The sequence below is a fragment of the Artibeus jamaicensis genome, unplaced genomic scaffold (genome assembly GCF_021234435.1).
Source record: "Artibeus jamaicensis isolate MK-2021 breed Jamaican fruit bat unplaced genomic scaffold, CSHL_Jam_final contig_391, whole genome shotgun sequence".
NCBI lineage: Eukaryota > Metazoa > Chordata > Mammalia > Chiroptera > Phyllostomidae > Artibeus > Artibeus jamaicensis.
Window position 1 is genome coordinate 21,584,126 of NW_026521814.1, and position 23,523 is coordinate 21,607,648.

The 23,523-nt window shown below is 38.0% G+C and overlaps 1 protein-coding gene across 2 annotated transcripts in view; it reads left to right on the top strand.

Moving 5' to 3' along the window:
* ITGAV (integrin subunit alpha V) overlaps positions 1-23,523 on the top strand; it is an 83,929-nt gene that overhangs the window by 36,012 nt on the left and 24,394 nt on the right. For both annotated transcript variants that reach the window (XM_037136822.2, XM_037136823.2), the window contains exons 6-17: positions 983-1,028; positions 3,706-3,831; positions 4,725-4,769; positions 5,859-5,902; positions 5,993-6,049; positions 8,174-8,226; positions 8,626-8,828; positions 13,099-13,290; positions 15,795-15,840; positions 17,320-17,427; positions 19,379-19,437; positions 20,888-21,042. In XM_037136822.2, coding sequence (XP_036992717.2) covers positions 983-1,028; positions 3,706-3,831; positions 4,725-4,769; positions 5,859-5,902; positions 5,993-6,049; positions 8,174-8,226; positions 8,626-8,828; positions 13,099-13,290; positions 15,795-15,840; positions 17,320-17,427; positions 19,379-19,437; positions 20,888-21,042 — 1,134 coding nt within the window. The remainder of the gene's footprint in view (positions 1-982; positions 1,029-3,705; positions 3,832-4,724; positions 4,770-5,858; positions 5,903-5,992; positions 6,050-8,173; positions 8,227-8,625; positions 8,829-13,098; positions 13,291-15,794; positions 15,841-17,319; positions 17,428-19,378; positions 19,438-20,887; positions 21,043-23,523) is intronic.

Consider the following 23,523-nt stretch of genomic DNA (forward strand, 5'->3'; position numbering starts at 1 on the left):
GTAACATAATATCACACTCAAGCACACAGGACATTTTAGGTGAAATGTTCAAATTGCTGTCCATCTGGTGCAAGACATCCATGTACCCTACCAATCACACTCATTGTGCTGGACCCTGTATTTTCAGATAGGTACTGTATTTTTTAAAAAGTGTTGATGTTTTCTATACATATACCTGTAAAACTGTAACCCTAGAAATATTCTCACATGGTGAAGAGTCATTGCTAAATTAACCATTTACTTTCTTCAACTCATTTCTGAAAAAAAAGGAATCTTTTAAAGCAGACAACTTAGAAGTCTCTATTCCATAGCCAGGGCAGGAAATTGTTGAAAGCTTGAAAGGGCTATATGAACATTTGAACAGGGAGGTAATTTTTCTAACCTCTAGCATAATCTAAAATATTATGCTTAAACACTAAATACTTGGAATTAGGTACATAGTTTGTTAGAGATAAAAGAAATGTTAGTGAAGTGTAATTTTTATATATAATATACCCTAAAAAATTTACCTTTTAACTTCACTCCTGTTTTGAGCTGCAGGACACTAAAAATTTCTCTATAGATGAAAAATTTGTAGTGATTGTTAGGAATGAAGTTTGCATATGTAGTCACAAATGTAACATACAGTATTAAGGAGGGACTTTTCCCCCTTATTGGTAGCCCTATAATTTTTTGCAGGAAGTACTCAGTACCAAATTTGTGAAACAGCCGAGATCCATATCAAAAGAATATATCATAACTTTCCACTTTTATTTTTATTTTATTTTACTGTATTTTACAAAAGGTACAATGAACATAACTGGAACTGAGCTAGATGAGTTTGAGATTTATGATTTTGTTTGCTTTAATATAAATGTATATGTTATAATCATGTATGTGTGTATATATATATGTAGCTTTTATATTGTCTATTATATTACTTTCAGTTTTTAAAGCTACCTGCTTTTAAATATGTATCTTTTTGTTGTTTGATTTAATTTAGGCTGACAGAGTACTTCTTGGTGGTCCTGGTAGCTTTTATTGGCAAGGTAGGTTAATGTTGTTTAAATTACCCAGTGATGACGGTGTTTAAGACTACCTGTCTTGCCCTGGTTGGTGTAGCTCAGTGGATTGAGCCACCCACCTTCGAACCAGGGGGTTGCCAGTTCTATTCCCAGTCAAGGCACGTGTCTGGGTTGAGGTCCAGGTCCCCAGTGGGGGCCATGTGAGAGGCAACCACACATTGATGTGTGGTTCTTTCTCTTTCTTTCTTCCTCCCTTCCCCTCCCTCTAAAAATAAATTAATTAAATCTTAAAAAAAAAGACTCTTCTGTCTTACAATGTGCCTATGAGATTTTTCAAATTATTTTAAAGAAATAGCAAAATACAATTTAGATGTAAAGTCACTAGACTATTATAATACTTATATGTAGTATTTTATATATAAAATACATACCATAATATATAACATATGACATATCCTCCTAGTAGAAAATACCCTGAGTACTTTAAAAGTAAATTGTGAAGTGATCAGAAATAATTCACTCCATTGTTTGGGGGCCAGACTGCTCTCTGTGCTCCGGGGCCACGACGTAATAAGCCTTAGGAAGTGTGTGGAGCTTTACCTGTCACAGGTGAATTGCAGCTGAAAACTCGTGGTCTAAAGTATTTGGAATATGCTCGTGGGAATATTTAAGTGGTTGCTTTCTCATTAATCATTGGCATCAAGAATGATTTCTTACTAAGTTTCAAAAGAATATATGGTATTGCTGATCGATGTGACCCTGTTCTTACTCATCATTGGGTAAGAAACACTACATTCTTCAGTCATTCTGGGAAGTCTTAATAAAATCACCATTTGAATAAAGTATAACAGACCATTACTTGCTGGTAGTTTGAAAATAAGTAACTGAATCTGCTTAGATACACATGTTTATTTATTTAATATATTCTCAGGCTTATTTTTTGCTAACAAGTGCTGTGTACAAGGTTGCAACTCTTGTTTCTTGGTATCCTGATAATCCGGCATTATCAGTATGTGGAAGAACAGGGAAACCTCTGAATACTGATTTGAAAGTACTTTCTGATACTGAATTTTACTTCCGCATTCTACACCAGGCTTTCCTTACTTGCTTCTTTGTAAGGACACCCATACTTTTGCTTTATAGAAAAGGAAGCTAAAGTAAGAAATTTCCTGAAGGAAAATAGGGTGAAAGGAGACTGAGAAGGAATGAGGAATAAGAATCACTGAAAAGTTGAGAGTGATGGCAAAGGAGAGAATGAAAAAAAAAATTAGGCCAAGACCAGGATCAGTATGAGAGACATTAACTAAAACTACAACATGTGAATTTCTGTGAATTATACAGCTCTTGGAAATTGGAATGATTTAGGAAAATTATGCTTGACTTTTACAACGAAAACAAAAATAGTTCAAATCCCATGTGAGAAAATAAATAAGAATAATTATGTTAGTAGGTGTACAATGTGGACTCGTTTTTCTTCTTCACGGCCAGGTGTGGCGTTCATTGGAGGGAAGTGTCCCCTCAGTGTGTGTGGGAACCAAAGATAGATTTTGTGGTTCTCAGTCAGAGCTGCTTGTTAACTCTGCCTTTTCAAGAGACATAGCTGTGAACATATTTAAATCACTTGTTCTTTTAATACCTTGAGTATTGCACAATCTATCCATTCCTAGTTACTATAAATTTGGACAGATATAGATACTATTAATATTATGTTCATTGGAGTTTCATTATAAATGGTATATAGTATGTAACTAAAAGATTCAGTGATTGGGCAGAGAAAATGTTGTTTTCATCAGAGTAAAATCAGGGTTCACCTTGAATAATTATGTTAGAGTGAATTTTCCCACAGATCTCAAGAGTTGTCGCTGTAAGAACAGAGAAGGTGACAATGATGTTTTGTTGCAAAGAGAGGATGGATTTCCCTGTGTTCTTTGCTTCAAAAAAGTATTTAATGAATTCCCTCTGTGTGCTGGGTGCTGTGAGGCACAGAGGGGTCAAGTGGGGAGCCAGACAGAACGTGTTTCTGCCCCGTGGACTCCACGCACGTGGCTGGACGAGTTGGAACAGGACTGAAGTTGCTAACTATGCATGAATTTCGTTCTAAAACAGCAGAAATGATTATTTTTCTCATGTTATGGAGATGGCACTTAATAAACCAATTAACCTTTCCTAGGGCAGAGGTCAGTCTGGTTTTTGTATAGTTGGCTAGATTTCTTGTCCCCCTAATTAATTCAGATTGTGAAGAGAAAGGAATTCATCCCATTCAGGCTACTTCATAAAGGTGTCCAGATAATTTGGTATAGAAAAAAAATCAATTGAACCAATCATTTTTTATTATTAAGGTAAAAATATTTAATTACTACAGTTGATTTTTCAAGTTTTTATGAATTTGGCTTAGAAACAGACCTTGGTTTTATTATTCCATTTATTTAAGATTGATTTCTTTAGTGAATTAAGACATTCTCTATTTAGAAATTTGTGCTTTATTAGCAGAGACCAATTTGAGGTACTCAGCTGAATAGAAATAATTAAAAATAATATCAAATTTTTGATTTAGTATTACAAAGAAGTTATTTAAGGCTGATAGTTAGAAATACTAATATTTAATGCTATTTTCTTTCTTGCAAGAGCCATCCATCATCTGCATCACAAAGTTCCCATAAGAAAGTTATTTTATATATTTATATATGTATATTTTTTCCAGGTCAACTCATATCAGATCAAGTGGCAGAAATTGTCTCCAAATATGACCCCAAAGTTTACAGCATCACCTATAATAACCAGCTAGCAACTCGGACTGCACAAGCTGTTTTTGATGACAGTTATTTGGGTAGGTAACACCCAAATGTGGATTCATTTTCTGGAGTGGGGGTAGATTTGTCCTTTGTTGTTGCTTTAAACAGAAAAATCTTTTATGTAAAATAGATAAAGGATTTTTTTCTTACACATAAGGAACATACAACTTCAAATTGTTAATGAGGACTTAGGTTTATCATAGTTCAGTAACTGAAATTTAAGAGCATCATTATTTGTACCATGGTGATAGTAATAGATATAATAGATAACCTTTAAGATGTGCTTGCTGTACTCTGGGTATTGTACTCGGTACTTTTTGGTGTTAACTTATTTAATTCTCAGAAGAAGTGTATGAGAGAGTACAGTTATTATTTTCATTGTATATAAAGAAACTCAGGCAGAGAGGCAAAATAACTTGGCGAAGTCACTCACTTACAACTTTTGTTGGTCATTTGTTTTACTCAGTATAACCTGCTGTTTTGAGATTCAGGACGAGACAGTCCTGGACTTTTATTGTTGACTGTATTAAACTGTGGTTTTGTTCTTTAGGATTTATTAACTTTTGTTCTCTTTTTAAATTTCTCTTATTCATTAAACCAAGTGCACTTGAAAGAAGTAGTACTTTGCTGATTAAGAAAATCTTTTGTTACTACTTTATGACGAATCACAGATTTTCCTTGTTTTTCAATAAGTAGCTCCTTTGTAAAGTTGATAAACATATTATTTTTCTTTCAGAGCTATACTCTGAGCATTTAGCTCAGTTATTTTCTTTAAGACATATTTATCATACACATATGAATGTCGTGCCCCTAGAGGACAAAGTTAGAGGGATTCCGTGCAGGTATCCTCCAAGACAGCAGAGTCAGCGAATGTGCGAAGCTACCAGGTCCGACCCTGATGTTATTTCACCTTTGGTTCCCTGTTTAGGTTACTCCGTGGCTGTCGGCGATTTCAATGGTGATGGCATAGACGGTATGATGTGCTTGAACTATATTTAACCCTTTTCTAAAAATTGAGCCTAAGCTTTTGAAACTAGTGGCATTGAAAGTTTCAGAAGTTAAAGCGTTGTAAAACCATTGTCAAACCATTGTCATGGAATGTAACAGGAGAAGTGAGGGGGCCATCCTTACGCTGGCATGAGCTGCATCTGCATTAAACTTCTTCCTCAGTAGTGGCTGAAAGTGAGCCAGTGCTGGGGGCCTCAGTCTCTTCCCCATCTGCTCTTTTCTCAGCATTTTCTGTTATATCTTTAGTAGTGCCTTCCTCACCGCATTCTGTCGACTCAGTCCTCTTGGAGAGACTTAGTTTCTTTCTTCTTTCTGCATAGTTTATAACTGTCTCTTGGGGCTCTGCCAGTAAGGTTGTTACCCTGCCCTTTCTCTGTCCATCATCCTTTAGAGCTCAATTGCGAAATCATAGACTTGACCTGATTTTGATCAGATTTCTGTGTAACTGCCACCTCCACCCTATTTCATTTGTTCTATGTTGGTTTCCATGACTGTCAATATAGCTTTTCCTTCCAAGATCACTTATCTTATCTGTTCTTTTTAACCAGATTAGAAATGCCTCGAGGGCACACAGGCATCTATTTGAGGATCCTCACGATCTTTCTATTTTGTAGATATTTACTTTTGTAGTTAAAAATGTACTGTTGTTATTTATCATTGGATACTAATTTTTAAAAGTCTTCTAATATCTTTTGAAACAAAACTTAAATCTTTCTGACCTGTCCCCTTTCTTCTGCAATTTCTAATATTGGTCTTAGAAATGAGTAATTAAAAAAGAAATGGCGTGCCCTGGCCCCTGTGGCTTGGTTGGTGGGAATGTCGTCTGCAACTGTAAGCTTGCAGGTTTGAGTCCTGGTCAGGGCACATACTCAGGGTACAGTCTCTCATCCGCCGTCCAGTCACGTACACACCGGGCGACCAGCGGATGGTCCTCTCTCCCACTGATGTTTGTCTCTCTCCCTTCCTGTCTTTCTAAAAAGCTATGGTAAAATGTCCTCAGGTAGGGATTAAACTTTTATTTTTCAAACGAGTAATTAAATTTTTTTCTTTTCAGACTTTGTTTCAGGAGTTCCAAGAGCAGCGAGGACTTTAGGAATGGTAGGAAAGTTAAAAAAGTGTTTTCGAAAAAAATCTCTGGGTTATCTTATATTTTCTTATATCTCATATACTTTTGTTTTTCCTGCACAGGTTTATATTTATGATGGGAAAAACATGTCATCTCTACACAATTTTACTGGTGAGCAGGTATGCTTTAAAATGATTTTTTTCACTTAACATCCTAATATCAGCATTTCTTAATGTCTTAGAATTTTCCTTGGCAATATCCTAGTGGCTTAATAGTCAATGTATAATAAATATTGGTTCAATATTCAATATTATGGATATAAACTAGGCTTGAAATATTTCATATTTGTTTTAACCAAAGTAATTTGTTTAAGCAAATACTTTTATGGGTTTTTTTAAAAGGAAATACAAAATCAAATCGCTTACACACAAAGCCAAAAATTTCCTTTCTTTTTGCTGATGGCATTCACTTCTCCTTTCAGAAATGATCTAAGACTTCTCATTTATTAGATGCAATTTTATTAAATAAGTTAAGAATGATAGAGGAAAAGTTCATTAGTACCAGAGGAAAAACACTTCCGGTTTCCAGATCAGGGGTTCAGGCCCACTTCTTGTTCAGTGGAGATGGTGGGCTTTGCAAGAGCATCGACAGGATGAGGAACTAGACGCAAGGTCTCCAGCAACCTCTTCCCGTTTGTGGGGCAGTCAGGTGGATGCAGAGGGTTGTGTTATGACAGGCACGCGTGGGTATCTCTTTGCGCTCTGGTGACTTCTTTAGCTTTAGGAGCATTGCCTGCAGGCAGTCCCTGATCCTCCTCAGCTATTTGTGGGGGAAAACTTGGGCTTTGCTTTAGGACCATTAGGACAGACCTGGACTCTCCGTACTCAGTAATATTGCCCTGGACAAGGGGGTTACCACTGTAAATCCCATGTCTCATGTGTAAAAACAGGGATACTGGTAACTTCCTCATGAGGCTGTGGTCAGAGCCAAACGAAAGCATGTCAGTCATAGTGCCCAGGACAAAACTTGCCTTGGAAAAAGGCATCCTTTCCTTACACTTTCAGGCCACCCTGAGAGAATAAGGCTCAAGTATATATTCTGTTAAATTTCAGTCATCACATCGACATGGTACCCCAAATGCAATACACTTTATTATTCATTCTCTTGTCTTGTACTGGGATATAGAATGTGTCTTTCATTTTCTCAATTACAGTGTATCGACCCAAAATACATAATGTGGGAATCTCCCTAATCATTCCTTCCTGGTCTGTCTGCTAATCAAATTTCGGAAGTTTTACTAACTCTGCTGTTTTGGATTAGTTCATCTTTAATTTGTCATCTCTCCTAGTTTTGCTCTGCATGGTGGGTTCTCTTTAGAACTTTCCTCTTTTCCATGTGTTTTCGGCCAGGCTGCTCTGTCTGGGATGACCAGTGGTCTGCTGTGGCGGGGAGAGGACATTCCTTCTCCCTCTGCTTAATGAGCCCCTGATAAACCCAAGCGCATTTGTACTGTGTGTAATTCAAAAGCAAAACCACTGGCATGTAAGCAATTCAAATGTGAGACAGAGATGAGTTCTATTCCCTGTCTTTCCAAACAGTAATTTCTTTTTTTTTTTTTTAATTTAGTTACTTTTCAAGTACATTTTTTTTTCTCTCCCCCCCCCCCGCCCGGTCTCCCCCCTCCCTCCCATTCCCCCCCCCAGTCCTCATCTCTGTGTCTTTCATACTTGTTCCTCAAAATCCCTCCCCCTTTTTCCCCTTAAGTTCCCTTCCCTCTCCCCTCTGGTCGCTGCCCACTTGTTAGTTCACTGTTGGTGGGATTGTAATTTCTTTAAAGTTGAAATAGTTTCATATAGGGAGAGCTGATTATGACCTACGGGTCATTATTGTCTGTTACCTCTACTGCGTAGACATCCATTGATAGCCTCTCGGATTCAGGTAAAACATTTGTCTGGGACTGAATGTCTTTCTGATAGTTTGTGTGCATCTGGTGTTTTCTGGATAATGGAGAAGAAGGGATGTAATAGATTAGGCCTGGGAAGGAGCGTTCACTTACTTGGACTTAAATGGTATGTGTTTAGGTCACTGAAGTGACATCCATAGGATATGTTTTGCTCATAAATCTAGGAAAATAAGCCTTATTACCTGATTGTCATTGTGTTGGTAAGATGAACAATGAAGAAACTTAGACTGAAGTACTATATGCAGAGAAAAAAACCTTTTTTACTTGATAAATACACTACAAATATCAATTGTTAAACTAGTTGGAAGAAACATAGGCATTTCTTTTTCTTCTTATCCAGATGGCTGCATATTTTGGATTTTCTGTCGCTGCCACTGACATTAATGGGGATGAGTAAGTTTTAAAAAATGTTTCCAGAAAGTTTTCCTCGCATGTTTATGAACACTTTGCTAAAACTAAACATTTCTTCTTGTTTCTCTGTCCCTTTCCTACTAGTTTTTCAATTCAAGGAACCAATTTGAAGCAACCTTACCATGAAATCTAGAAAACCTCTATGTTTTCCATTATTTGTTTCAATAGCTTTGATAATAATGAAGGAATCAAGTAATTTTATGAATTATGCATAGTTTTGAAAGAGTTGAAGGAATGTTCAAGTTTGAAATGACCATTTTATGCTTTCAGTGTGGCTATGGGAGGTGTGGAAAGAGGGAGTGGAATTTTAATAAGGAAGTAATTATTAACAGTCAGATGGAATTTGGTCTTGCTTTCATGAAAACAATTCTGTTCTGTTAGTCATGCAGATGTGTTTATTGGCGCACCTCTGTTCATGGATCGTGGTTCAGATGGCAAACTCCAGGAGGTGGGGCAGGTCTCGGTGTCTCTGCAAAGAGCTTCGGGAGACTTCCAGACGACCAAACTGAATGGGTTTGAAGTCTTTGCACGGTTTGGCAGTGCCATAGCACCTCTGGGAGACCTGGACCAGGACGGCTTCAACGGTGAGATCAAAGTCCAGCAGCTGCATGTCCCCGATTTTCTGTGTCCACTTGGAAAAGTCCTGTACTCCCATGGGCAGTCCTCTTTCTTGGAGAGAATTTGAGTGACAGTTAGTGACACACTAGGTTAAGTGTCAAGTGGCTCTTCTTTATTAAAAATAACAGCAGACATTTAAAAAGTTGATTTTCATGAGTTATCATTCAAGCAGCCTCACAATCAAGTGTTGCAATAGTTGGTCTGAAAGGAACTTGCCTTGGCTTGGAGCCCTGTTGTGCTCGTGATTATATCTCCCGCATGGCGACAGCGCCCTCTGCTGTCCATTTGGGTACAAGTGTAAAGTAAGCTCCCAGGCAGGTTGCCCTGCCCAGGCAGTGCTGCCTGTAATGCATACCGCAAGCTCTAACTTTGTTGTGACTGTCCATAATACTTTGAGGGAAGTTATGTCTGTCTTCATGAGGGCAAGTAAAATAAATAAGCTCATGGTTTTATAGTAGTGCCATTTAATAATTTAATTAATAGCTGTAGATATTTTAAAAAAACTAAGTTGGCTTTGTTATAGAATGAAATACAGATTACACATTACCAAGATTTTTTTTAAAGAATACTATTAAAAGCATTTCTAAAACTCCCAGAGTAGAGAGTTGAATTGTTAGTTTGTGTCATCGACAATATAGAGGGGTATGCCCATTAAATTTAAGGAAAGTTATAAATTGAGAAAAAAAATTGAGCGCGGGCCTGCGAACCAGACAGTCGAGGTTCGATTCCCAGTCAGGGCACATGCCAGGGTTGCAGGCAGGTTCCCTGCAGGCCAGTTCCCAGCAGGGGACGCACAAAAGGCAACCATACATTGATGTTTCTCTCCCTCTCTCCTTCCCTTCCCCTCTAAAGATAAATAAATAAAATCTTTTTAAAAAATTGAGAAAAAAAAACTTCAGAAAATACAGAGGACTTATCTCCCAAGAAGTAGTGGAAAAGGAAAACATTGGTTCAGCCTCAAGACTCCACCGCTGCTTCTGGGTTATTTATGTCATGCCCTGGAAGTGCCACCTGGAAGGTTAACCCTGAAGTTTTCAATGTTAGGGAAAAACTACTCAAAGGGACACTTTGCTTCCTAGAATAGAGTCCTAATTTTTTACTATCATGACACCATAATGTAAATCAAATGGGAGCCCTGACTGGTGTAGCTCAGTGGATTGAGCCTGGGCCTGCAAACCAGACAATCGCGGTTTGATTCCCAGTCAGGGCACATGCCTGGGTTGCAGTCCGGTTCCCTGCAGGCCATTTCCCAGCAGGGGATGCACGAAAGACAGCCATACATTGATGTTTCTCTCCCTCTCTCCTTCCCTTCCCCTCTAAAGATAAACAAATAAAATCTTAAAAAAAAATCAAATGGAATGCTGGTATATAAAGTTCAAACTCGAACTTGAGAAGAATACTATAGAACACACCGAATCTTTACTTTTTGATAACAAAAACTATCTAGGAAGCATAGGGCTGGCTGTGGGGTTGTATCTGGAATAAAGTGGGTTCTTGGCTCTCACTGGGCCTCTGCTTCCAGGTGTCCGGGGGAGCCTGGGCACGTTCGCCATCGCCTTGTCTCAGGGTGTCCCAGCCGCTTCAAAGAGGCTTTCCTTAATGCAGTGATCTGGCCGAAACCTCATCCTGCTTTCTGGTTTTTTATTAAAATGTATCATCTGTGAGCACAACAGTTAAAAATAGCAAACACATATAGAAGTTTAACAACTGTTTTACAGAGAGGTTTAACTTCTAGAGCTAGACACCATAGAGCATCAATTTTCAGCCCTTGTCATCTCATGGCACATATAAACTACTAAAACTCTGCAACACACCAAAAACAGGTTTTGTGCTGACCTGACCAAAACATAGGTATACTTTTTATTCATCCACACAGGATGGGTATTGTTGTGTTGGTTGTTGTCCTTTGTTTTTTCATTTGACAAAGGAAAAGAGGTGGATGCCCTGACTCAGTAGTTAGGTCGTACGTGTTTGAGAGATTCATGCGGCACCCCAGTTGAAAATCGCTGCCATACAGGAGGATGTTGTTCTCCCAGGGCTTCTTCTGGGGTCTTATTGTCCCATGTAGGAGATAGTGAATGACAGTGTCTTTAGTGGAAACTTGTCTGAGCTGTGTTTATGTCAAATACATATATTCTGTATGTAGCTATAGTTTATACATATAAAATGAACTGTCACTTCTAACCTGGATCTTTTCTTTGTTCCAACCTGATGGCATTAACCCTTTGTGTTCCCGTAATTCCTCCCTTTCCACCTGCACCCACCAGGGAAGCCCCAGGCATCATCCAGAGGGGTACTGAGAACAAAACAAGAAAGTTAGTTTCCGCAGTGATGAGCAGTTTCTCTCAATACCCCCCCCCCCCCCCCCGAAAGGCAGAATGAAAGAAGAAAAAAGAGAGAGAAAAGAGCAGCTTAAATGATTAAAGAGAGAAACTGGTTGCATGAAAAAACAGGACTCTCCAGTCTAGACCGATGCCGGCCAGGAGAGAAGATGATTAGAATGTATAAAATAGTGGGAGTCTTAGAAAAGTGAAAGATCATTTTTCTTGTAACAATATTTTAACACTAGAGCCATCTTCTGTTGGAAAATTGTACTTTTAATGACTACTTTCTTAAGGCTTACATCAATTTTAGAGTTATGCTCATCTTTTGAAACTCGAACAAGGATAATGTAAATATTACTTACATAATTTAATACAACTTTTTTAAGGATAAAAAATTCTTAGTTGGTGCTAACTGCAAGCCCGCAACTGTTCTAGGTGCCAGAAACGAGAGGACAAATTAGAGCCCATCCATGTCCTTAGGGAATTTAGCATCAACATGGGCAACTTTTATGTAAATGAGTAAATACTAGACTGTAATCACCACAGTGCTGGGCCTATTCCTGGGCCTCATGGTCTTATACAAAAGATGAATGATCAGGTCATCTTGGTTGTCTCGGGGTGCTGCATGGAGGAGGCTGCAAACTTTGGGGGTATTAAGTAAGCGGAGGCGTTTGGAAGGGCTGGTGCATAAGGACTGTCACAGGCAAGATGGACACGTCTTGCTCCCATGAAACTTTTTTGGGGAAGAGCCATCGAGTAGACACACAGTGGATGAATTCAGGTAGTGAAAAGGCTGAGGGTTTAAAACAACAAAAGGGCAAGGTCATATGATAAGAGAGTGTGATTGAGAGGCGAGAAGGCAGGGCTTCTTAGTGTGGCCAGGAAGGACCTGCCTGACAAGATGGCATTTGGTCTATGATTTGGACAAACTGGAGGGAGAAGCTTGGCAGACTCTGGAGCAAGAGCTGTTAAGGCAGAAGGGAATTGCAAGTATAAACCCAGAGATGGGAACTAGCTTGGTGTGTTTAAGAAAAAGGCTAGGATTGGTAGGAAGAGTGAGTGAGGGTGAGAATTGGAGGGAGGCAGGATTGAATCGAAAAACCAGGTAGCATTTAAAGCTTTGGGAAAGAATCGAAGGACTCTTAAGAAGGAAGGTTACATAATGTTGAAGTGTGGCAGCTTGAGGAGAATGGATCATAGGAGCAAGAGTCGCAGAGGGAAGCCACGTGGTCTGCTTTTGGGACCCAGACCAGGGGTGGTCCAGAGTGGTACCAGCAGGGGCTGCGGGAAGTGGACATGCTGGTAAAATATTTTAGAGTCGGGAAACTTCATAGTGACCATTGGGTATTTCTTTTCTTTTTAAAAGAATTTCAAACTTTTTATTTGTTTATTTCAATGTAAGTTGAGCAAGATTGTGAATTCCTAACTTTGAAGTTTCTGAGTCAGATTGACTTCTGTTTCAAAAAAAACAACCCCTCACCATGCCCAACTAAATTAACTAGAATGTTGAAAGCTAGAATGAACTTTAGAGGAATGTTTTGACATATCACCCTCCCCTCCATTTAAGGGTGAGGTATTTAAGGTCCAGAAAGGTTAACTGATTTGTCCAAAGTCAGGCCCAGAATAGCTGGCTCCAATTAATGTACTTTCCAATTCATGTACAGTTCTACTTGAATTTCCTTGAATTGGATTGTCGCTTTTGTATAAAGAATATGTCGTTACTGAACTTTGAATCAATATTAATCTTGATAAATGGGTCCTATAAATATTAAGATCTTCACATAAATAATAAGTACTAAGACATCCTTCTTTCCATCCTTCTTGTCACCTTCCTTTCTCCTCCTTCCCCTTCTTCTCTTTCTTCCTTCTCACCATCCCTTCCCCCCCATCTCTTTTTCCTTTTTCTCTGCAGATATTGCAATTGCTGCTCCCTATGGGGGTGAAGATAAAAAAGGAATCGTCTATATTTTCAATGGAAGATCAACAGGCTTGAACGCAGTGCCGTCTCAGATCCTCGAAGGGAAGTGGGCTGCCCAGAGCATGCCACCAAGCTTTGGCTATTCAATGAAAGGAGCCACCGATATAGACAAAAACGGATATCCAGGTACTTCCCTAGAAATGCACAGAGCTTCGTAGATTTCTCAGTCCTAGTAGCAGATAGTCACTGTGCTCTTGATTTATGTTATACATTATTTCAATTCAATAATTCAAGTACAGTTTAAGCCCCTACTGTTGTTCAAGGTGCTGTTCTGATTACTGAAAGGGATATGAGCTAAACACAGCTCTATTTCCTGGGCGTTTCCAATAAAAAAAAAAAACACATTCTCTGAGTTTCTTCTATTGTTTTGAGGTCTGTGATGGAATGTCAGAGAAAAATATTGTAGAAGTTATAAACAAAAGCTAAATGCTCATTCTTAGTTTTTTAATGTTATCCTTTTTTTGATTTTCAGTAATCTAAATTTTTGTGGACTTGACTAATCATTGTGATTTAAAAATATATTACCTAATTGTCTGAATAAGGCTTGTGGAGAGAATATAAGCTAGCTCAGCTCATTATTATACCATTTTCTGGATGAGAAAAGAGGGAGAAAGGTAATTTGCCCAACCTTCCCCACTGGTTCCCCACTTTCAGTACAGAAAGTGTGTTTTTTCCTGGCTCATATATACTTTGGCATATTATAACGAACCTAGGATCATAATGGGTCTATCCTTTAAATGAAATGCAGTGCAGACAATTTAGACTCCACTGTTGTCGAAGCAGTTAAAATGAGCTCAATATGCAAAAGTGTTTTTAGAAATAAGACAGGGAGTTGATTCTTACCTATGTCAGTGTTAATTCAAGAATGTTTTTGAATAAGTGCAATAGAAGGATAGAACTTTTAGAAAATACTGCAGCACATATTTTACAGTCTCTTTCAGTGCAGTCATATACATTTTTAACAAAACAGAATTATACTTCATGTACTGTTAGTACATTTAATTCACTTAACTTACCAGAAATGTTTCCTCAAGTTATTTTTCTTCAAAGACTTGAACTTTATGTTTTCCATTTTCTCACATGGCTGTATCATATATTATTTAACCTTATTGTGGGGCATTTATATTCTTGTGTATAAGTCTGCTGCATGTATCTGATTATTTCCTTAGAACAAAGTGTTAGAATTGCTATATCAAAGCTAAGCACTGTTTTTTTTTAAGTTTGTTGATATACATTGTCAAATCACATTCCCACTCCAAAGGTTTTTGCAACTTTTTAAAACACTTGCCAGCAGTAAATGAGTGGTAATTTTTGCACATTTGTGCCCATATTAGGTGTCACCTTTTGTTTCTTTGATTTTGTTTTATTATTTTTTAAAGATTTTACTTATTTACTTTTAGAGAGGGGAGAGGGAGGGAGACAGAGAGGGAGAGAAACATCATTGTGAGAGGTTACAGTGACTGGTTGCCTCTCAGGAGCGCCCGTCTGCGGACCTGGCCCTCTACCCAGGCATATGTCCTGACTGGGAGTCAAACCGGCAGCTTTTCAGTTCACAGCCTGGTGCTCAATCCACTGAGCCACACCAGCCAGGGCTTTTGTTCCTTTTAATGTTACTTTATATGATACGTGGAAAACATTATCTCATTTTATAGTTTTTGATTGTTAGTGAGGGTAAGCATTTTGGTTTATTTGCATATATTTACTTTTGTGACTTTCTTTTTTACATCTCTTTTTTTCTCTGTTGCTATTGGGATATTTTACTTTCATTCATTCATTTTTTTAAACTTGTAGCAGTGTCTTAAATATTGAAGATATTAACTCCTTAACTCATATACATGGGTTGGCAGAAGTAGGTTTACAGTCGTTTGTGTGGAAAATAATACAATAATTAGTAAAAAATAATACAAGAGTGAACTGTGTGTTTCATGTACTCACAACTATAAACCTACTTTTGCACACCCTGTGTATTTCTTAGTTCGTCACATTTACTTTTGGGGGATACGTAAATTCTTGATTTTGATGTAATACAGTCTGCCTGTCTTTATGTTTTTTTCATGTACTTTTCGGCCTAGGTAGGGTTGATCAAATTGAGCATGGTTATACTGTGAGATGGAGCTCTGATTCCTCTATTTCTAATTGGGAATCATTCTTATTACCTGTCACATATAAAAACTAATGCATTCTGTTTTTGTTGATTTGAGTGCTATCTCCTATTATTCTAAATACATGTAATGTGCTTTTTCATTTCGTTTTGTTTTTTAAATAGAGAAAAATTTTTAAAAAGGAGTTTTCCAGTAAAATTGTAAAATCCACAAGTATCTATATGGACTTTTCCTTTGGTGTACGTGTGTGTGAGGGCTATACTTCCCATCATTGCAGATTTTTACTTAGTATCCATGAAAAGGATTTTTGTCTACCTAAATGAAGTACTAGTTTTATGTGAATGTTTGCCATTGATGATAGCTTTATTTTGAATTTCATATTTTAGCCTTTTAGAGGTTATCTTAAACAACCTAACGGAGAAAGTTTTGAGACTATGTCTAAATATTGTATTTATTGAAAGTTTTATAGAATGGTATGTGAATTTTAAAAAATCATCATTATTAACATTTTTTCTACTCTCTTTTAAGACTTAATTGTAGGAGCTTTTGGTGTAGACAGAGCTGTGTTATACAGGTGAGCATGTTTCCATATCCTGTACTATTGTGAATTATTTGAAAGTTTTATAGTTAAGTCCCAGTATTTGAATTTTAGTTTAATTTTCTGGAAGTAATGGTAAAGTTTGTTTGTTCTTTCAATTTAAGATTTACTGCAGGCAAATAGTATTTGTACAAGGAGACCCCAAAGTAAAGAAAGTTGTAATTTTTTATTTCAAAACCATTTAGAATTTCCCTCTTTGTTTTTGAAATTGTGTCTAGAGATATTCTCTTACATTTTAAATTCCTCTTAAAAAATTACAGGAGTTCACATTTTCCTCTGAGAGATAAGAAATTAACGTGGTGTTTGTGCCACCGAGTTCTGTGACTGAAAAGGCAGTATGTAATGACTTCCAAAATAATTATTTTTCAAAGCAGTGTGTAAATCCACATAACCGTGTTTCCCAGCTTTATACAGACACCCAGTTATTCTTTTTTAATCCATCAATTACTCATGCTTAAACCTATCATCTGGCATCCCAAGTAGATTCAGTGTTTACTCACCTATGGGCCATGTTCATACAGTGTTCCATAGTAGGAACACTGACGTTGGAACTGTGTAACAGAGTTGGTGATGGGTCAGCGAGATTGTGGCTGTTGGGAATGGAGTGTTTTTGTACAGATTCCAGGGTTTACTGTGATTGGACAAGCATACTGTCCTGAGCCTAGTGTATTTTTAAATTTCTGCACCTGAACTTTGGAAAAGTTTTAATTTATTGTTTCAGTTTTCAACAGCCATTAACAAAGTGCACATAGTATATACATACACATAGTAAATAAATAATGTAAAAAGGGCACACAATAGAAATCTCTTCTCACACTAGTTTATTAGTATATCCTAGTAGAAATGTTCTATGCATTAAAAAATTGTGTGTGTGCATCCTGTGTACATTGTGGGTCTTTTCCTGGTCACACCACGATCGTATCTTGGATCTTAGAGATGGTCCATAACAACACAGGCGGATTGGTGGATTTATGGCACTTGCCTTCCCTGCTGTATTGCATTGTATCGGATACATATCCCATGATGCGTTTAACCATTCCGCTTTGATGGACAGAGTCCAGATATATGACTAATTATCCCCATTTGCTTGGAACTGAGGAATTTAACAGGTCATGGGACTTTCAGTGTTAAAATCAGGGCAGTCCCGGGAACACTGGGACAGTTGGTCACTCTAAGTTGTTTCTTTTCTTTTTGCTTTTGTGAACAGTGCTTCAGTAAACACTGCACTACATCTGCAGTGAATATGAACCTAAAATGCCTAGATCAGTGTAACTTTTTAAAAATAGCTTTTTAATTTTTCTTTCCTTATTTCCTCTCTGTTCGTTTCTGCCTCCCACCCTTCCCCTCCTCCTTCCCTCCCTCCCTCCTTCCCTTCCCCTCCCTTCCCCTTTTCTCCCTCTCTGTCTTTGCCTCCCTGTCTTTCAAACACACACTCTCTCTCTTTCTCTCTAACAGAGCCAGACCAGTTATCACTGTGAATGCCGGCCTTGAAGTGTACCCTAGCATTTTAAATCAAGACAATAAAACCTGCCCATTGCCTGGGACAGATCTGAAAGTTTCCTGGTAAGAGTATTAGTTTAATGATAGTTATTATTTTGATTATTGGTTCAGTTATTACAAAAACAGTTAAAAATGAGGGTTGGGGGACTGAAATACTGCTAAAGTATGGGTGTACTCTGTTTTTATGTCATAGATTAAATTACAGAAATGTATTTCTTTATACAGAAATATGAAGAAAGCTTCGGAAATATGCTAAAAACTAGTGTAAAGTTTTAAAAAATGATATATACTTATGAATATATTCAGAAAGAAGGAAAAGTTAATAAGATCTCAGGACTTATTTATATTTAATTCTAAAAAGTCCATGAACAATTTGAATTTTAAAAGATATGATCTTTTTCACACTTAATATCTGTGAGTAGCTGTATGAAAAATATTATTTTGCTCTAATACACCAGTCTTCTACTTTTCTCCTTACTAGTTTCTAAAGAAAAAGTATTTTTTGTCAATTTAATGTGTGAATTTTTTCAATAGTCCAGTGTTTTTCAGGTCCCCATTATTTTTAGCTACTCTTGCTGAGAATTTTTATTATATCAGGAGGAGGAGAGGGAAGAAACACAGTGTTGCTCTTATCCCCCCACCTATTGTATGATTTTTCTATATTTGTATTCTACCTGTATTTATAATTTTCTTAAGATGTTTTTCTTTAAATTGACCTATGTTTTCTTTAAAACATTTTAAAATAAAATGAAGAAACAAGTATCTTTCTCATACACGTCAAAATAAATATAATCTTAGTAATGAAAAATTTTGACCCATATACTATTAATCATCATGAGTAACCCACTTTGGGAAACAGTATTCGAGTTCCTGGCACACAGAAAAATAGAGGCTTACAGATGAAAGTAGAATGACTGGAGGCTGGGAAAATTTTGTTTCAAAAGAGCTAATGAAAAAATATTTTTCCTAATTTTGGGTTTGAATTCATATTATAGTTATTAAATCACTTTCAAAATTTCATTTCTTTCATTCGATTGTATTAAAAATTCTGTAATATGCCCTGGCTGGTGTAGCTCAGTGGATTGAGTGTGGGCCTGCAAACCACATGATCGTGGTTCGATTCCCAGTCAGGGCACATGCCTGGGCTGCAGGCCAGTTCCCAGCAGGGGACTCACGAGAGGCAACCACACATTGATATTTCTCTCCCTCTCTCCTTCCCTTCCTCTCTAAAGACAAATAAATAAAATCTTTATTTAAAAAAAATTCTGTAATATTGCTTTTCATTTCTACTCATTGGTAGTAAAGTTGCTTTCAAGATTTTTGACTTTTAAGATTTTCTGCTTTTCTTACCTTCACTCACCCTAGGAAGTCCCTGTGAAGGTTCTAATAAGATGCTTATAATTATGCTAATAATTTGAAGGCTTTCAGTATACTGAAGCAGTAGTTTTTGTATGTTTTTGATTATGACACATAATATAAAATATATTTTGCATTATAATCCAGTATATACATGTATATAATTGAAAGAAAAGTTTCATGAAATCTTAGCCTTGATGCCTGAGTCAATTTTATTTATGTAATTAGTTTTTCTTTATTATGCTGGACACAACCCGTCAAACTGATTTCCAGGACATGTTAGTGAATTGTGAAAAACACTGTCCTAAAGGAGTTTGCTGGTGAAAGGAAGCTTTGGTGGGGCTTTTTATTAAATGGGACATTATTTTAAATTTGGACTGTCCTTTCCCTCATTGAGGTTAACAGCTTCTAAGAACTCAAGAGGAAGCTTGGGAATTTGTTTTTCCTCTCATTGAGGTCCTATGAAAGGATGTGAGCTTAAGTTACTGAAAGATGAATTAGACTATTCTGTATAGTTTCACATTATAAATATAGTATTAAGACATGGAGAAAGATATAAAGTTTCACAGTATAAACTGTATGAGAAATGTAAGATTTTGTGATATTTAAAATGTCTAAACTGAATTATAGGATTTGTATTTTTTTTTATTTTCTACAGTTTTAACGTCAGGTTTTGCTTAAAGGCAGATGGCAAAGGAGCACTTCCTACAAAACTTAGTAAGTGTTCTGTGGAAAAATTGTGTTATTTTGGTGATGCTGAATACACAACACTTAAAAATGTTTTAGGATATTTGAGTAGTTACTCAAATAGTTGTTAATATTGTTTTTTATTTGAGTGTTTACATTCCAAGCCATTTAGTATTGTAATGTAATTACTTTCTTGGAAACTCTTAACCCAATTCAGAAATAATACATTTATTTATTGGCATTGTGAACAAACCAGCCCACCAGATTGTAAATATGTGTACAAAGTTGTGAGAAAAATGAGCTTGAGGGGAATGAGTATCATTGTTTATAAGTAGATGATCTACTGAGAACTTTATATTTTATGTCTTGGAGAAGTGCCCGGCGATCTCTGGAAGAGAGATGGTTAGAAATAGTGAGAAGAAGGAGACAAAGTTTTGGCACTAAGGTTGATGCAGATAGCAAGCCCAGACTCTTCATTTCCAAAACATGGTTTATGTGGTTCTGAGAGCAAGGTGGAGGTCAGTAATTGTTGCCAAGACTGTCAGTATGTGAGTGCCAGGTGCTAAGGTGTAATAATGTAGCAGGGGAAGAGGACTGAATCTTTTGTACGTGCGTTGCTGTTTGAAAGTTCAGTGTGGCAAGGGAAGGAGGAGCTAGACGGTGTCTGGAGGAGTATTTTACAGAGGAAACGGCAGTTTCAGGAGGTAAGAGTGTGCTTTCTGTGTTTGAGAAACAGCAAGGAAGGCAGTGTGGGTGGGTGGAACAGAACTGGAAGCAAAATAATCCTGGGTTTTCACCCAAATTTGACATGAAGTTCAACATTTAGAGAGACTTGAAAGATTTGTGAGTTTAAAGATCTGCACTCTTACCTCTTCTGAAGAAACTACTTAAAGCCCTGGATCTTAGACGTAGTGAGCCTAACAACTGCACTTCAGACTATTGCAGCACATTCACTTGAAGGTGATTCTAGACCCAAACAACTATATTTGGTCACTTGCTTCATCAGGGACAGATTATGTCACGCTTTGATATGGTAGCTGTTCATTCATTGTGTTTAATATGGTGGTGTGCATGCATATTGTAAATATTTCTTAGTCACACGCATCAAGGGTCCTGCTACTTTGCATTAGTGTCTAAAGTCTCAATTTACATATATTTCATGCTCTGAACTTCCTCCTCTCAGCTTAATAATTTAATGCAGAAGAGAAATTCTCTATCTGGTAGCTGTTTTACTACCATCATTATCTGTTGTCTGAATTAATATGACAATACTTTGGAGACAGTTGGATTAATTAATTATTAAACATTTATTCAGAATTAATATGTTGTGTTCTCACTACAATGTATAGATATGCTTAATGAATTAGGAGCCAATTTCATAGAAGAATAGAAACCTCAGTTTACCTGAAAACTCGTGATATCTAGGACAGGTAGGTGTCCATAAAGATTATGTTGGTTGTAAATCCTTTGGTTTGTATAGATTTCCAGGTGGAACTTCTTTTGGATAAACTCAAGCAAAAAGGAGCAATTCGACGAGCACTGTTTCTCCATAACAGGTCCCCAGGTCACTCCAAGAACATGACCATTTCCCGGGGGGGCCAGACGCAGTGTGAGGAACTGATAGCTTATCTGCGGGTAAGAGCTATTTCTCTGATCTGTTGTATTGTTTTTTTACTTATTGTTTGTTCTTTGTATCCAAATGGTTTTCACATTCTCTACATTTTCAGGTATTAAATCAATAGGAAAGCACATAAAAATAGTCTTGAGGAAGTGTGGCTTTTTAAAATGTCAAATCTGAGTAATGGACTCCTATTCCTGGTAGACTAGATAGTTCAAATAGTCTTCCCACGATAATGCTACTGAATAAATTATGACAAATGTATTTCTCAATAACTGCAGGACTCTCAAGACGGTACAAGAAATGTCTAGGGTCCCCCAAATGAGCAACCAATTAAAAAACTTCATTGGCTAAACCTTACTTGTGAGGTGTAAACAAATGTGTGATCCAGGGTAACTGGGGGGTGTAGGGTGGAGCCAGGCCAGAGGGTGAGCAGTAATTGCAACACCAGCACAGGCGTTCAGACTTGCCTGGGCCCTTCTGCCAGCCAGGGGTCCGGGCCTCCTGCTTTAGGTCTGCGCACTTGTAGAGGCTGAAGTGTTTCAGGAATGAAGGTGCAACCTGACTTCAGCAAAGTTAAATGCAGAGCCTCTCCATAACACTCCAGTACGGCGCCAATGATTTCTGCAGGTTAAGTTCATTTAAATTTATTTTTTTAAAGCTAAATATAAGCTATTAGAAAAACCAACAAACATTAATGTTTGAGGCTTGAGATGTTGGAATTATCAGTTACAGGATATAAATTTGTGTAAAATATTTAAAGCAGTAAATGATGAAAGTTCTAAAAAAAAAAGACCAAAATATTAGGAAAGATTTAGAAGAATACATCACTAACAGGCTTGATTTAACAGAACTGCATGGAACTTAGCATCTAGCAATTGGAGACTATAAAAATGATTATTTATAGGTCATAAAGAGGTTTAAACAAATTTTAAAAAGTTGGTACCGTAGAAAATATGCTGTTTGATCACAGTGCAATTTTTAGAAATCAATAACAAAAAGATAAATTGGGAAGTAGGAACTGTAATTTTAAATCACCTGGATTAAAGAAGAGTTCATAATGGAAATTTACCTAGAAGTGAACCATAATGAAAATACTGTATATCAAAATGTGTGGGGATCCAAGATGGTCACACAGTAGGTGGACATTACACTTGCCTCTTCCCAGGACTTGACTGGCATTACAGCTAAAGTATAAAGGGAGCAACCTGAACAACCAACCGAAGATTAGCTAAAGAGAGTCCTTTTTTCTTTTTTATTGAGTTTATTGGAGGTGACGTTGGCTAGTAAAATTATATATAAGGATGTACAGTTCTGTAATACATCACCTGTATAGTGTGCTGTGTTTGTTCACCACCCCAAGTCGAGAAATCTTAAAACCAAGGATTTACAGAAGAAGCCACATCAACACTGGTAGGAAGGGTGGAGTTGTGAAAAGAGTCTTCCTCCTTTCACAGGCAGCTGAGATTCTGGAGGGATAGCTCAGCTCAGGAGTCCCCCTTGAGAAGTGTGGAGTCTCATCCCCAAGCCCAACTTCCCAGCCCACAGCACCAGTGCTGGGAAAGGAGCCCACGTTACATCTGGCTGTGAAAATCCTCGGGCACTCTCTTAAAGGGCGAATGCACAAAACCTGGTTCCCGCCACTCACCCTGGGCTCCGGCAGAGGGAGGGTGGAATGAAATAGAGTTGTGTGAGGAGAGACAGGGGTTTGTGGTTCTGCAGAGAGAGGTGAAGGGACCGTGGTCAGGATCCCTGAGCTGAGTCACACTCCCAGTCAACAGATGTCATCTGTCTTCCATGGAGAAATCTCTCTTTTAGGGTGTCAGTGTTGGGGAATGCAGTAGCCCCATGCTCTGGACTCCTGTAGTCCCACCCTGCAGAGCTCGTGCCCTGCTGAGGAGTCAGCTGCCTGGACAGGGGCGTAGGGGTCTGGGTAAACTCAGGGGGTTTCAGTGACTGAGATGAGGCTTTGGGGTTGGGGCCATTTCCCTCACCTTTCCCATGAAACAGACTGCTGCCTTCCCCTCACAGGACATCTGCTAGCCCCACTCCCCTGACTCCCAGTGGCCCCACCCTTCCAACTGATTCCAACCCATTGAATTCTAGGCAGAAGCTGGTACAAACTGCGTTATGTGGCTCTGGGGCAGAGGCCACTCCCCCTGCCTCCTCCTAAACCTGATCAGCACCGCCCCTAATGGGAGGTCGACTGGCCCCATCCTCTCAAGTCCCAGTGGCCCTACTCTGCTGAGATGGGTCTCCTGGAAGAATCTGGGACAGGCTGAGTTGTGTGGCTCTAGGATAGGGCATTTTACTCTCGCATGCCCAACTAGTGCAGGGCCTTCCCTTCATTCAGGCAAATCTTGGTCTGTATGGGCCTGGTGAAATCTGCTGAAGTCACCCTGAGGATTTTCTGGGGCACCACCTCACAACACAGGTGTGCTGTCACCAAGCAGGTAGCAGCTAGACTTGGTACATCCTAGGACATTTGCTGAGTGGTG